The sequence below is a fragment of the Ischnura elegans genome, chromosome 1 (genome assembly GCF_921293095.1).
Source record: "Ischnura elegans chromosome 1, ioIscEleg1.1, whole genome shotgun sequence".
Classification (NCBI taxonomy): domain Eukaryota; kingdom Metazoa; phylum Arthropoda; class Insecta; order Odonata; family Coenagrionidae; genus Ischnura; species Ischnura elegans.
The window spans coordinates 23070683-23085784 of NC_060246.1; the positions used below are offsets into that span (position 1 = coordinate 23070683).

The window sequence follows — 15102 nt, forward strand, 5'->3', positions numbered from 1 at the left end:
CAAACTGGGTGTGAATTAATTTTTGATTCCAATAATGGACTCATTAACCACATTTGGGTCTTAAATAATCTAGGAGAATTCAGCCTTTGCCACATGAGACTGTTATAAATAAACCAACACTTGAAAGTATATGGTGCAAGATATCTTCCTATGCAAGAGTATTGTTTCAATGAAAAATAAGAGGAGCAAAAACATTTTTATAGAAATATTAAACATGAATATCTGCCTTTAAACTATTTATTTGAAGCTACATATTTCTCTAAGATTTTCTTAATGCTAGTGCTAAAATCATTTTCTTAAGAATTCAGAAATGTCAAAAAGGAGTCAATTAACAGACACAATAACCCATGATATGAGTTATGGCCACATAAACTCCATTTTTACCAGAGTTCCACCTCATAGAGGTAATAACAATAAAAATTATTATAAACACAACCCTTGATGTATTTTCAATTTCGATAAATTTGCTTTTCAACATTCAAGGACACAAAAGGGTATTTATCAAATCAATAACACTTAAATCATCCACACTAGAATGTGTCAGCCATGTCACTAAATGTCACAGAAATGTATGCAGGAATCACTCATTCCAAATAGTGATAGTCTGAAATCCACTCCCACTTGATGGAAATACACTTTAATGCAGAATAAACATCTCAGATTGATGTATCATGACATTTTCGGTTGAAGATGAAGGAAATGGCAATGACTTCACAAGAGGTTGAAGTAAAACATTAAAATCAAGTCAAGTACTTCAACATAACACTAAGCAGCACATGGAACAGAATACCACAAACATTTCTCTCAGTCATCGTCATCATTATCGTCGTCGTCCCCTCCCCCACCATCATCGCCTTCTTCCTCATTATTGCTCTCGTCTTCACTGCTGCCACCTCTTCCACCTCCCCTACCTTCACCACCTTCCTCTTCACTTTCATCCTCGTCATAGTCCTTGAGGGCTTTGGCTTTGTCCAGTTTCCTGGCCCTACGAGTCTCAATGTCTGAGCCTTCCTCATCAGATGAATAAATTGAAGCTCTATTATCTGTAATGAGATGAGTTTGAATGAGACAAGAGAAGCAATTGTGACATAGCATCAAGAGGCAGAAACAGTAAACCAGTGAGAAGTACCGTATAAGCGCGTGTAAGAGGCGCACCTTTTTTCCCAGATATTGCAGCCAAAAATGGGGGTGCGCCTCTTACACAAACTTCTTATCTTCCCCCCCTCCCCTTCACCGGTTGCAAGTTCAAGGGGAACTGAGTGGCCTTGGTTTTCAGCGTGAGTCAGTCATCTGAAACCCTGGGTCAAAATCAAGCGGCAGGCAGGGGAGTTTCTCCCTTAGTGACGTATTTTTAAAATGTTCCTGTTTGAATTTCTTGCAAGCATCGCGCCGTGTCGTCGGCACCCCAGGGGGGAACATTGAAAAGATCGCGCGGGGTGATTCGCTCCGGAGCGCGCGCTAAATTTATAGCCACGAGTGGGCATCCCGCGGCATTTATTCTGCATATAGTAATATTGGTGTCACAACCTGCGGTTAAAAAAATTCGAACGAGTGTGCTCATTGTTGGACTTAATGGTGGATAGAAGAAATCGGAAATGCTTATAAGTGAAGAGCGCTGAAGGAGAGGTCGAGGGGAAGAGGGCTCCCTCCCCTCCGTATTTAAAGCTACGAGCGAAGGAGCAAGGGAAGAACACGTCCGATCTTGCATGTGACGTCGTTGCCTTTAAAGCGAAGGGGCGAAGGCGCAGCAATGTGATATACGCAGTTTGCGTTGCCTGAGTTTCCAGTCTGTCTCGTCTTGTTTGAATGCGCTTATGCTACGCTTGTTTCTTCCGAAATTGTGCTGTTTGGACTATGTTGAATATTAGTAGCCTTATTTTAGCTATAAATCTTTGTGTCAATCAATTAGAGCTCAAAAAACTTAAATGCAGTAAGATATACGTCGCGTTAGGTCTAATTCTTTTTAGAACCTCGTGCGTGTCATACAATTGCTGAAAGATATCGAGATATCTTCGAGCTCAGAAGGTGACTCACGTAGCATTTGACCTCCAGAAACTCGGGGAATTGAACCTGGTAGACTGAAAAAGGTCAGTTGGTGGAATGGGGTAGGGATGAAACCCGTTTCCATTGTTCCCCTGTAACTCGGTATTTTCCTGTGGAGTCTCGGAAAGGAAAAAAACGGCAGAGGTATTAGCTGATGGAGAGCCGAGTGCAGTTCCGTTAGGCCCCTTGCACACACCGATATTGGACGGCCGGTAAAATATTGGCCGATATTTTACCGGCGAAGCGATGCTTGCACACACGCCGGATTTTTACCGGTCAAACGATACGTTGCTAAGTTTTTTAGCCGGCGTCGGCTATCCACAGTGACAATAGCCGGCAGCTAACCAGCATTTTGCCGGTGCCGGCGTGTGGTCGGTACGTGTGCAAGCTCCAATGCTCTCCCATTGTTCACTATTGGAATGTGGACGGCTGATATTTTAACGACCGTCCAAAATCGGTGCGTGTGCAAGGGGCCTTAAATTTACGACGTGGTTATTATCCTACGGCGCTGAGATTGCCCCGATTGTTGCTCAATCTCTTGGGAAAGCTCATGCCATTTGCCTGTCGTGTTTTGCCTTAAAAATTTCCACGGCTGCAATGCTATTGCAATACTCCTGCGAGAGCTTTTAAACAAAATTGTTCGTGAGTAGGACAAGCAACGTAGAGCGATGGCGTATGCAAAGAGAGGATCGGAACTCTTTCTACTCCCTCTTATGCCGCCGCAGTTATCAAAATTTCCTCTTTCAAATAGTACTGAAAGAGGACATTTCGATAACTGTCGAAATTCCAGGCATACGTCTGCAACACTGCACGATAGGATTAAAAAAATGTCGCAAAATTTTTTTTCTTTATAGCTTCGATCCTCAAAATAGGGGTGCGCCTCTTACACAAGCTTATACGGTATGTAGTAAAATTCAAATTATTACATTGAAAAACAGTAAAATTACAATGAATCTCCTCTTATCTACAAAGGGGAAAAAGTTTCCTAATTTTTTCCCCCACCATCTCTCAGAGAGAAAATCACTTTCCTTCCTAATGGTATACATATATTATCATTGTTAGATATGTTTATGTAGTGGCATTAGAAATCCATATTTGTCACATAGTCTTCATCTCTGCGTCACACAAGCCAGAGATGAAACCACAGTATCTTGCCTGCCTCGGACATAATTCCCACTGTTCAACCGAACGGTGTTGCATTAGATCATCAATTATTATTTAATGCCATTTGCAGCATTCCAATCAAATCTCTTGTTAAAATTCCCCTACATGCTTCATCTTTCCCCTCTTTTTTCCACAGACCTTCTCCTATACAGTCAATGATTCACTCACTCTGTGTCCACACACTTTTCACAGCAAATTTCACACTTGGTGTAGACAACCATGCACCCGTACTCGTGACAGCCAAAAAAGTTGCTTTTTTTATGCAGAGCTTAGGAAAATGTCTGTAGCCGAATAGCAAATACATATTTCTCTCCTTTCATAGCTTAGTAAGCACAACTTCTCTCGTCGCTTGTGCCTCAATGTGGACTTAAGACACAACAGCATTTTTAGAAAACCTAGTCTGAAATTTGCCCACGTAGAAGATGGCATAGTGGTGTAACAGGAAGCATGCCCGGCTGGCAATTGAGAGAGCAAGATTTGAATCCTAGGTCAACCAAATCATATTTTTGGTGACGAATTTCACTCGCTGTGCACATAATGCTTGAAGTGAATTAGCCTAAGAATAATTTGGAATCATAAAGGACACCATTTTTTTCACATAACAATACAGGTGGCACAATTAGGAAACTTTTTTCTCTCATAGTAAATACATAACTTAGATTTTCAAAGCATATTTTGCCAATTTTTAGTTCCATATTGAAAATTAAATGGCCTCCAATTTTTAAAAAGGAAAGAATAGAATGTTTTAAACTGAAAAAAGTCATCCAAAAAGTTGAAATTAATACACTCTTAAGGCCATTTTTAATGAGGCATGTTATAGTACCATCTTATTAATTGTTGAGGTAGGGGAAACATATGACATAATGTGAAAAATTATATAAACGAACATGAATCCCTAAATCCCTAAGCCTATTTTCTGATTATTTTCAGGCTGGCTTGAGGGAACAACAGCATGCTTCAGAGAGCACATTACATAGCCTTACAAAAAAACTTGGTAAAATCTATTTTTTCCCTCTGAAAGTAAACAACATTCCTTGGTAACCAAGCCATTGGGTGGGTTCATCCAGGCTAGCACTAAGCTAGCGAACAGCGCTTCTCGGGATTGTTCGCTACCTCCAGCGGACACCATTTTCAAAATCGAAATTTTCCTATGCTCGCGGACTTAGCAGTGATCCGTGATTGGTTGCTATAGCGTGTTTACTGCAGATGAGGCTATTCGAACGAGGTGATTTGAGGTTTTTGTTGTTAGAAAGGGAAACTACACACTTTTTACAAATAATATGGCCAAAGAGGTGATAACTCTTGAATTTACCCACAATGGAAAGACCTACCATTCTAAAATATCTTCAGCGTTGCTTCTATTGATGGAATCCTTTAATCATCAATTTTAACTGTTCACTCTATCCTTTTGCGGTGAAGCTCTCGGTTGTACTAGGTTATACTTATTACCAATCTTGAATTTTAATTTTAAACCCTATTTAATTTTATCATTTTCGATGATTTGTTCAGAAACAGCATATTAATGCAAATTATAAAAGCATCTTCGGACGGCAAGAAAGATACAAATGAAAAAAAAAAAAAAAAACGAACAGGAAACAGTCAGCACTTCAGTGGAAGATTTATCATTCAAATGGTACGATAGCAGCACCAAACTTCTAAATTCTGAGTACAGCAAAGAAGCCACAATATTTCGTGATCCAAAAATTTAAAAAAATCATATTTGGCAAAAAATATCGAAGCAAATAAACTTTTTTGGCCACAAAACCACCCCAGAAGCCTGCGTCCGAAAATTTAGAAATTTAAAAGTTACATATCAGAGAAGGACAATGCCAACAAAACAGGACGTGCAAGAGTCAGCTGGCCATATTTTACCGCGATGGATGAAATTTTTTCTCCAGATGCTACTATCCACCCACAACACATTATTTCCTCTCTCCCTTCCAACCATCCTCCGTTCAGCCTTCAGATACAACCAGCTAGTAAAGAATTAAGAGAAGGTTGGTCTTTTTTCGGATTTGATGGTCATTCTGCATGTATTTCTTAGTGATTGCCATTGCTGAATTGGTCACCTTTGATTGACTTTAGCACGTCTTAGATCTTTGAGAAATCAATTGGAGACATTTTGAGCCCACGAGCCTTCCTGCTGATTTTCCATGAATTATTAAACACACTATCCAGTAAATTGGTAAACAATGGCCACCACCACTTTTTCCCTCTGATTTTGATTCTATAATTCGCGTTTGTATTATCGTGATACATACTCCACCTATGGGCTTATTGCAATCCTCAATGATGAGAAGCTGGGGAATAGTTATTTCTTTACTTCTAAATGGTAAATTGGCTATGTGTTTCTGGCCACAATTACAACAGAGCTTTCATTCCATTTGACCGCAAACAATTCAGATTCCTCGTCAAAAGCATAGTCAATTGAGCCTCGAGGTTTTTTCCAAGAGCCTTAGACTCTTCAAGCGGGCACTTTCCAGTCCCATATTTCCCGAGTGGTTCAAGTTGCAAAGGATCACCTTCCCTTCAGTGTTTGGAACAAGGCACATGAATAAGAGAAGTTGTGAAAAAATAACCGATGCTGAGTAGTATCGGGAATTATTTTCAAGAAATGTGAAACAACGATAGCTCTTAATCCTACCTTCACTCCATGAGGGTTTGATTGATTTAGCCCCTCCATATGAAAACAAATTGGATCAGGTAACCATCTGAAGAGCAAAGGCAGCATAATTTGAACCCCAATCAAACCAATTTATTTTGTATCAACATTTTTGCTGAGTGGCGTCCAAAATACGGAACCATTTGCTCATCCATAGAAAGGTTATGAGAAAAAATTCCAAACTGTAAAAAATTAGCATTCAACATGATAAATATTGGTCTCAGCTTAGTAAATTTGTCCGTTTTGTCGAGAAAAAAGGTGGATATTTTCCTTTATAACTTTCTACTCATAGATAGACGAACTAATTCAACCCATTTATCTTTGTAATATCTTTAGGCAAGTGCAAGTACAAGTCCTGCTGTGGGAGCACATGATACCCAGAGAGAATCAAAATCTCAAGGAACTTTTCAAGTCTACAATACTAATTGTAACTGATCCCTATTGCTATCAGTGACATACTTTTCTATAAAACATACCATTCTCTCCCAAATCTCGTCATCAAGAAACAGGAGGAAAATGTCAGATGGATACGTACCTCCAAATTCATGCCTTATTTTTTCGTCACATTCCTTCTCTTTAGATATTGGACGATACAAAAACTTAGCATCAATATCCTTTTTCCATTTTGTAAAATTAGTCCCTTTTATCAGACAACTGGATACCTTTTTTTGGTACACCGATGGCTTTCCTTCTCCTTCTTGTGCACTCAGCCAGTGCTCCACTATGCCATCGCCTCAATGCGTTTCCAATGTTACCATGATGTCATTGTTAATCTGCTTTGCAGTTCAAATGTTATCATCAAGTTGTTAATGTCTGGTGGTATAAAGACAACATCCGTGGCGTCATCCACAGAATCCAGGGTTTCCTCTAAAGTGGTCAAGATATCTTGGGGGACATACACCTTCTTTCATTATCCATCTACAGTAGTCTCGGAAAATTTGATGAAATGAAAAAGATAATTTTTTTCACTTCTACGTTGCCTGAAACGTTGATCTTGAAGCTTTTTTAGAGATGGAAGTTAAGAACCATTGATGTCTACATAGCAGTGATCCGTTTCTGAATAACTAGCACTGTTTGAAAAACTGTACATTACACACAGTTAAAAACCGATAGGTCTCGTGGCAGGGAATCGAGCCGCTCATTAGTACACAATGACTAAATGAAGCCACATTTTAGAAGACGACATCTGTGAGACCAGTAAGATAAGAAAATACATTTTATGGTATTTAAAAGCCGACAGTGCTTAAATTGACTAACCAAATAATTACAGGGTGGCGTACTATATTAGTGACCAAGGTTTGCTAGATTTATCTCTTGGTACGGTGCCTCAGTCCTAATCTGCCATACCCCCAAATGCCAAAGGTGCAAAAACGCACCATTATATCAGGGTTCCCACTCTACCTGAGCAATGAAATTCACGGCTTTTTCCAGGTTTTCACGGTTATTTTTCACGTTTTCACGGTTTTTTTTAAGGTTTTCACGGTCTCAATTTTGCTAAATTCACGGTCCGTTAATAAGCCAACAATAAGAAAATCACTGGCCGTATATCAACAGAAAATTAACGTACGCGAAAAACGCCGTGAATGTTAACGCCGCAATGAAAAGTGATATCTGTTATGACGTGATCTATCGTTTGCAAAATTCAGGGCCGACTAAAGGACCAGCCCAACCGCGCTCTTGCCCGGACGCCGAATACCCTTCGGACCTTCTTCCGTCCGGCCACTCGAGGTCCTTTTTTAATTCCTCGCTGAGAGATTGTTTTTTGCGCACGTTGTTATTACTGCACAGTAACCGAATTTCCCCCACCCCAATATTTCATATTTAACGGAAAATATTTTATTTAAATTGTTTATAGAATATAATAAATTGATTCTTTCTTATTCAGCGGAAAATATTTTATGAAAATTGTTAATAGAACATAATAAATCGAAAAACAATTTCATACACCGTATTAGCACGAATCTAAGACGAACACGATTCTAAGACTACCCTCCTTTTTTGGAACTCCACTAGGGGACAATTTTTCTTTATTAATAACGATACGATTATAAAATGAATGCGGAAAAACGATCAATGCTTAATTTTTTTTGCTAGATTGCCTATGTCCCAGGAAACGCAGGATTTTGGCGAGTGATTAAGAAATTCATTAAAGGTTTCAAAACAATATTTTAGATAATAACAGGAATAGTAGTACTTTATCAAGACACATACGTCATATTGTTGATTCGACCCATATCTCTTTCAAAATTCTGAATGTTTGCTCTCCACTCGGCATTTACACTGCTATTATGGATTTCAGTCAGATGTAAAAATTCTTATCCATCAAACACCATTTCCAGTACACGTATTCACGAGAGCAATGTGCATGTTGTGCCTAAAACAACCGCATTCGCCGGTGCAGTGACTGGTTGTGAGATGGATCACGAAGGCCAAAAATAGTCAATTACTTGAATTGTTCCTGTCTAATGAATATATTTTTAATACAATTGAGGTAGTGTGTAAAGCGTGAACAATGTTGCGTTAATCGTCAGCGGCACGCCCACCTGGATCTTCGCCTTCATATCTCTACTTGTTTTCTCCAGGTAGCTCACTCTACCCCCACCCCTAACGTCATGTGCTAGCGGACAACCCAAGGCGCTCTGCAATATTCACGCGCATCTAGCCCGGATTCTTTTCTTCATGTTCAATTATTTTCAGTCCATCTGTTAAAGTTCTCAATAGTTTCTTCCGAGGGGCCATGGTCGGAAGACGACTAAAATTAAACTAGTGAAAATGACTTTATTAAACCCACATGGAAAACACTCGGTGGTTCGAAGTCCAGCCACCCCGGAAAGTAGGGAACCACTTGTACGAGGTGAAGTTCGGAACTGATGCTATCGCGTACAGAGCACACTGCAGAGGGCGAAGCGTGACCATATGGCTGCGCCATGAAATTTTTTACCCTAAAGATGCCCATTCTTTTCTAATTAGCGTAGCGCCAGACGATCAGATGAATTCGGATTGTTAGTAGGGAGAAACAAAAATCCTGAGAAGATATCCCTTCGTCAGTAACTCTGACAAGTGAGACTACTAGTAGTAGTATAGCTCGTAAATTGATAACTGATAACAACCTGGTATCATGTTTTCGGAACAAAATGCCGAATTAACTGCCGTAAGCTCAGCTACGAGGATATTGCGTTTCGCCAAAAATCACCATCGTATTTTTCCATCTATTTCCTTGCTTAAAATACGTCATGTGTGGTCTCGTTTTTTTAACGTGCAAATTACTAACATTTCAATCTAATAAAAGCATAATAGCAATTACTGAATATCATTGTTAGACACCTTTTGGGCTAATAGGTGATTCATGCAGCAGTTGACCTCCATAAACTGGGAACTTCGAAGCAGTTAGGCTGAAAAAGGTCAGTTTGTGAGAAGAGGGGGGAGCGCGAAACACGTTTCTATTGTTCTCGTGTAACTCGATATTTTTTTCGAATCTAAGGTCTTCGTAATAAGATCCCTGCGCGAGTTGGGACCTGTTTTTATTTTGAAGAAGAGGAAAGCGTCAGAAGGGGGGAGGCGAATGGTGAATGGAGGGGGATAAAGGTTCTTGGGAAATGCGCTAATGTTACTTTCCCACGGCACTGAGCTTCTCCCAATGGTAGTTCCATCTCTTGGGGAGGATTCCAACTACGTGCTTGTCGTTAATAGGCATAAATGACACATTGTATTCATTTCGTCTCATTTTCGTCAAACGATGGATGCGGGAAAATTCTGCGTCGGAACCGCGATCTTCAAACGATCAATGCGAGAAACGATACTTCGGGGAACGATAGATGCGGGAAAAAATTAAATTGTCTATAAGGAACATTATTTGGGACCAGAAACGGCGAACGATCAATGCGGGAACGATAGATCAAGGTTCCACCGTATAACTTTCTTTTGAAAGCGGCAGTGTAATGACTTCTTTTCTCTGCTATCGTAATACTCTGAAACCAAAACTGAATCGATCTCTCTAATCAGAGGCAAATCATGTTCCCTTCTTACCGTTGCTCTGGGAAAAATGGAACGACTATGTAGCATAATTAATCGTAGAGGGCGTAACTTGGTGGAAATCCATAATATCACGAATACAAGGATCAAGGAAATAGCAAAGTTCTTGATCCTTGTATTCGTGAGACTATGTAGCAGTTTATATCGCGACGGCATTGAGGCTTTAACGACACAAACAAACAGCATTACCTTAGATAGCACAAAGCGGAGGAACTGGATCACCACCGACAGTAAATAACTCCACACAAACTTTCCGGTTGCGACGTAAAACTGGCAAGTTCCAGGTCGACGCATGCGACAATCGTGTAATGCTGTGTTGCCATAAGCGGAAATCTTCTCTCGTTTTCAGGGCCGCAATGCGCGAGAATTAGTAACGTCACGCCGAAAGCTCGCTGTCACCCGGTTCAAACGCAGGGAGCGTAGTGTCCACAGCGCATGGCAGGTTGTCGAGGCTAGCGGTCTTCCAGTCATAGGATTGAGGGTGTTGAATAAACGTTCAAATTTTTCGACACAATGGCCATCTAGATTTAGTTTCGAAAGTGGTCGCTGCAGCCAGTGGGAAGGCTAATTGGGTGGAAGGGGGACTAAGCAGTGACCGAGGGAGGGGAAACCAAGCCATTTGAGGAAAGTAAACAAGCTGATGAGAAGTGGTGTCATATTTCAGGAGGGGGAGAGAAAAGGCCTGCGCTGGGGAAAGATGTTTTTTTCTTCAGGCAACATTCGTTCCCACGCTTTTCTGACCCATGCGACCGCATGCGACGATGCTCGCCACAATGAATAGAAGTGCGCTAGCTACGAACGAAGATGAAATTTTCTGGGAAGGTATTATTATCAAGATTGAGAGATTTTTAAGGTTTTAAGACGAAATTCACGGCTATTTCCCGGTTTTTTCACGGTAGAGGAAATTCACGGCTAATTCACGGTTTTAAGGTTTTCACGGTTGAGTGGGAACCCTGTATATAAGTGTCAAAATTGTACATCTCTAAATATATTATTTTATTTAAAAAAATCTGAGTAATTAAGCATTAATAGAACATTTATATTACTAGAATTAGGATTCATAAATATTCTTAGTGCACTCGTAAAAAATATTAAGTTGATAGCCCTCGATGAGGAAGAAATTTAGTAAACTTGAAAAATTATAACTAAATACTAGAGATGAGCGAATAGTATCCGCGAATACTCGAATACCTCGAATACTAGGAAGTATTCGATATTCGAGGTCTCGAATAGTTATGCGAAAAGTACCGCCTTGAATACTTTGAATTTCGCGTCGCACGCACGTCGTTGGTAGTTGACTCGGAAAAATGTAGAGAACTCGTCTTTTAGTGCATGCAGCGCCGTTTTAGGTAAGTTGACGAACTGCATCAAATTCGCGGGTTAGAGCGGTGAAAAAGAGTTCGACGTGGGGAACCTAAATTGATCCGGGTGAAAAAATCCGAAAATCCCCGGTTTCCCCCACCAGGAAAACCTCAGTGCCGTGGGATAGTAACTACGAAGCACAATTCCCAAAATCCGCTTCCCCCTCAATCCATCAGCCCTCGGCCCCTCCTCCGTTGCTTTCCTCCTCTTCGAAATCAAATAAAAGGCCCCAGCTCGTGCAGGTTTCGTATAAATGAGACAAAGTGTTTACCATGTGTCATTTATGGCTAATAATGACAGGCACTTAGATAGAATCTTTTCCAGGAGATGAAACTACCATAGGAAGAAACTCAGTGCCGTGGGATAGTAACATTGGCGCATTTCCCACGATCTGCTATCCCCTCAATTCAGCACTCGCCTCAACCACTCTTACCCTTTCCCCTTCTCCGAAATCAAACAAAAGGTCCCAGTTTGCGCAGGGATCATATTCCGAAGACCATAGCTTCGAAAAAATATCAAGTTACACGAGAACAATAAAAACGTGTTTCACGCCCACCCCCCTTTTCTCACCCACTGACCTTTTTCTGGCTACCTGCTTCAACGTTCCCCATTTATAGAGGTCAACTGCTGCATGAGTACCGTGGGATAGTTACATTGGCGCATTTCCCAAGATCAGCTATCCCGCTCCATTCAGCACTAGCCCCCCCTCTGGGGCTTTCCTCTTCTCCGAAATAAAAAAAAAGTCCCAGCTCGCGCAGGGATCACATTACGAAGACCTTAGCTTCGAAAAAAATATTAAGTTACATGAGAGCAAAAAAAATGTGTTTCGCACCCCCACCCTTTTCTCACCCACTGACCTTTTTCAGCCTACCTGCTTCTAAGTTTCCAGTTTCTGGAGGTCAACTGCTGCATGAATCACCTATTAGCTCAAAAGTTGTCTAACAATGACTTTCGGCAATTGATATCACATCTTTGTTGGATTGATGTGCGCGTAATGTAAAAAAGAACAAGACCAAACCCGACGCATTTCTGACTTTATTTAAGCATTTTACGCGAGGAAATAAATGTCAAAATAGGATGGAAACTTGGCATTCTGGCGAGACTCGATATGAGCAGCAGAGCTTCTCGGAAGTTGATGCGGTATTTTGTTCCGAAAACCTATACCAAGTTACAATTTATGAGTGGTGCTATAAATCTTTATTGTTACAGTCCCAGACGAAGGGATATTTTCTCAGGATATTTGGTTTCTCCCTGATAGCAATTCCAATTCATCTTCTTATCTCGTGAAAACTCCCAAAGATGGACAGAAAATAATTGAAGAATATCCGGTGGAGAGGAGCTTGTATTTTGCAAAATGCCTCGGATTGCCAGCTAGCACTTGGCAGTAGGAGTGGGGGTAAAGCGATGTTAGTTGAATTAATGATATGCCCAATTGTTTCCATGAAATTAAAATATTCCATTAATCAGCTAAATTCCTGTGCGAATCCTTTAAAGGAAATCAAAATTACTCCCCAAAATCTTGCGTTGCCTGCTGCATATGCAACCGAGTCAAACATTCCAGCATTCATCGTTTAGTATTCGAGGTATTCGAAATTTGAGGTATTCGAATATTCGAGCAATGATTTAATATTCGAATTCGATATTCGAGTTCGAGAAATCTGCTATTCGACCCATCTCTACTAAATACTCACATCAAAATTTTTAAAGAAAATGCATTTAAAAATAATTTTATCATCTAATGAATAATTTACCATGGAAAACCTATTAAATAGCGGAGTAGGTATTTTTTCACTTACTAATTAAAAAAGGTGCGTTTTCACACCTTTGGTCGTAAATGGGTTAAGGAACATCTGGATCTGACATTTTTTTCATAGTTGTCTAATTTATTCTGACTATTTTTATTCCTTCAAGATGATTTTTCACATTTTAACACACAAATAAAGACAAAGTGACATGGTTGGACTCTCTTAGGCAATAGGATTATAGCCATTCTGTTCTCAATCTGCAAGAAACCTCTTATTATGCATAGAAAAGTATTTTACCCAGATAAGAGATAATTTGTACAGAAAAATAAGTAGCCATGGATCAACTTACCTTAAGGTTAAATAAAAACACAGTACTATTCCACAATACAGTAAAACCTCACCTAAACGAACTCCCGCTAAACGAAGAACTCCGTTCAACGAACAAATGCTATTGGTCCGGCCAATTGCCTATGTAAACACATTAGTGAAAAACCCCGATGAACGAACTCCTCTTTTACGAAAACTCCCGATCAATGAAATGAAATTTCGGCGCGATCGAGTGAAATTCACCTCCCAATAACCAATTTTTCCGGTTAAATTTTTATTTTCATATGAATAATTTAATATTCGTAGCGTTGGAGGGCAAATCAGAGACTTCCACTGAATAAGCCAATCAGAATCGTCATTATTAACCGTAACCATAGCCTTCCGTCGTGTGTTTCCGCCGACCCCAACATCGCGGCTCGCGGCGAATTGCGAAAAATGTTAATGCTGACTTTCGTAAATAACTCAATGTCCCAATATTTACGCGCTCAAAGATATGATATCTAGAGCTATGTACTTCGATCGCATTCTTTTGACGGTTGTTTAAGATACTTTACGGAATTTCAACGCGTAAATTCCGAGAAGCATTTTTTTTCACTCGCCGCCATCTTGGATAACTTCTTTAAAATTTAACTAAATTACGGAAGATACAATGTGCGCGCTAGAAGATGAAAGCCAAAATTTGCATCTCTTAATTATCTTTAATATATGACTCAGTAGTTACTCTTGTTTCATTCACATTGTTTATTTCAACATCATCTAAAAAATAGGAGAAACTTTTGCATTTGCCGCAATCTTGGATAAAAAATATTCGCACTTAAGACACGAAAGCCAACATTTCCCATTGATCTAGACGTTACTTGAATTGAGTGCTTTATACTAAAGGTCAGTCTCTGTCTGTCGGCGATTGTAGCGATGTCCTAACGTGATGTGAAGCGGTGTTGATTTTCTCCTGAGAAAAAGGTTTGCGACGGCCGTCAATTGTTGCATGAAGAAGACGACACAGTCTAAATATGCCATGTTTAGACTGGGCCAATGGTGATGCCTCACCCCTGTGGTAGCAGCAAAAATCCATGAATGACAGCGGGATTAATTCAGCGGTGGTTGGCGGGAGTTGATGCACTCATGGGGAAGGTAGATTTCTTCCTCGATCGCTGCACGGGCCCAAACATAGGACTACCAATGAAAAAATGTGCGTGTTATTTTCTTCCCCCCAACTGCAATAGCTAAGTTGCGACCTCTCGACCGAGGGGTCATTTCTGCGGCAAAGCGGCATTACCGTCGGATTTTAGTGGAGTTTTTGGTTTGTCGAATGGATGTAAGGGATCGGCGAAATTGAAGAGGACCATTTTGCAGGTATGCAAGGGCTTTGCAAAGCTTGGAAGCGTGTCGCACCTGTCACCATATTTAGTTATTTTGCAACAACCGGGTTTGCAGTCAACAGCATCATTATCGTGACTTATTTTACTTCAAGAACTCCTGCATGAGGCCTTCCAAGCTGTTTTCTTATCGGGAGTTGTCAATCCGGTTTGCAGTCAACTGCGACCACGCGATGGAGAGTGATGACGAAAGCCGTGAATACTGGCAGGGTCTCTCAAAAGTCATGAATATTTAAGGGTCGTTTGATGAGTTCACTAGAATAGACTCAAATTTCGTAATCCGCGAAGCCAGCGAACTGAGGGTTGCAGAATATAATTTCTCGAAAACTCATTTTTCAAAATCGTGACGTATTTTACTTCGAGAACTCCAGCATAGGGCCTTTCAAGATGT

At 40.3% G+C, this 15102-nt stretch overlaps 1 protein-coding gene across 1 annotated transcript in view; it reads right to left on the bottom strand.

Moving 5' to 3' along the window:
* Window positions 1–223: 223 nt before the first annotated feature.
* LOC124157071 (another transcription unit protein) overlaps window positions 224–15102 on the bottom strand; it is a 33153-nt gene continuing 18274 nt past the window's right edge. The window contains exon 10 of the mRNA XM_046531546.1: window positions 224–1043. Within this exon, the coding sequence (XP_046387502.1) occupies window positions 805–1043 (239 nt within the window). The 3' untranslated portion in view covers window positions 224–804. The remainder of the gene's footprint in view (window positions 1044–15102) is intronic.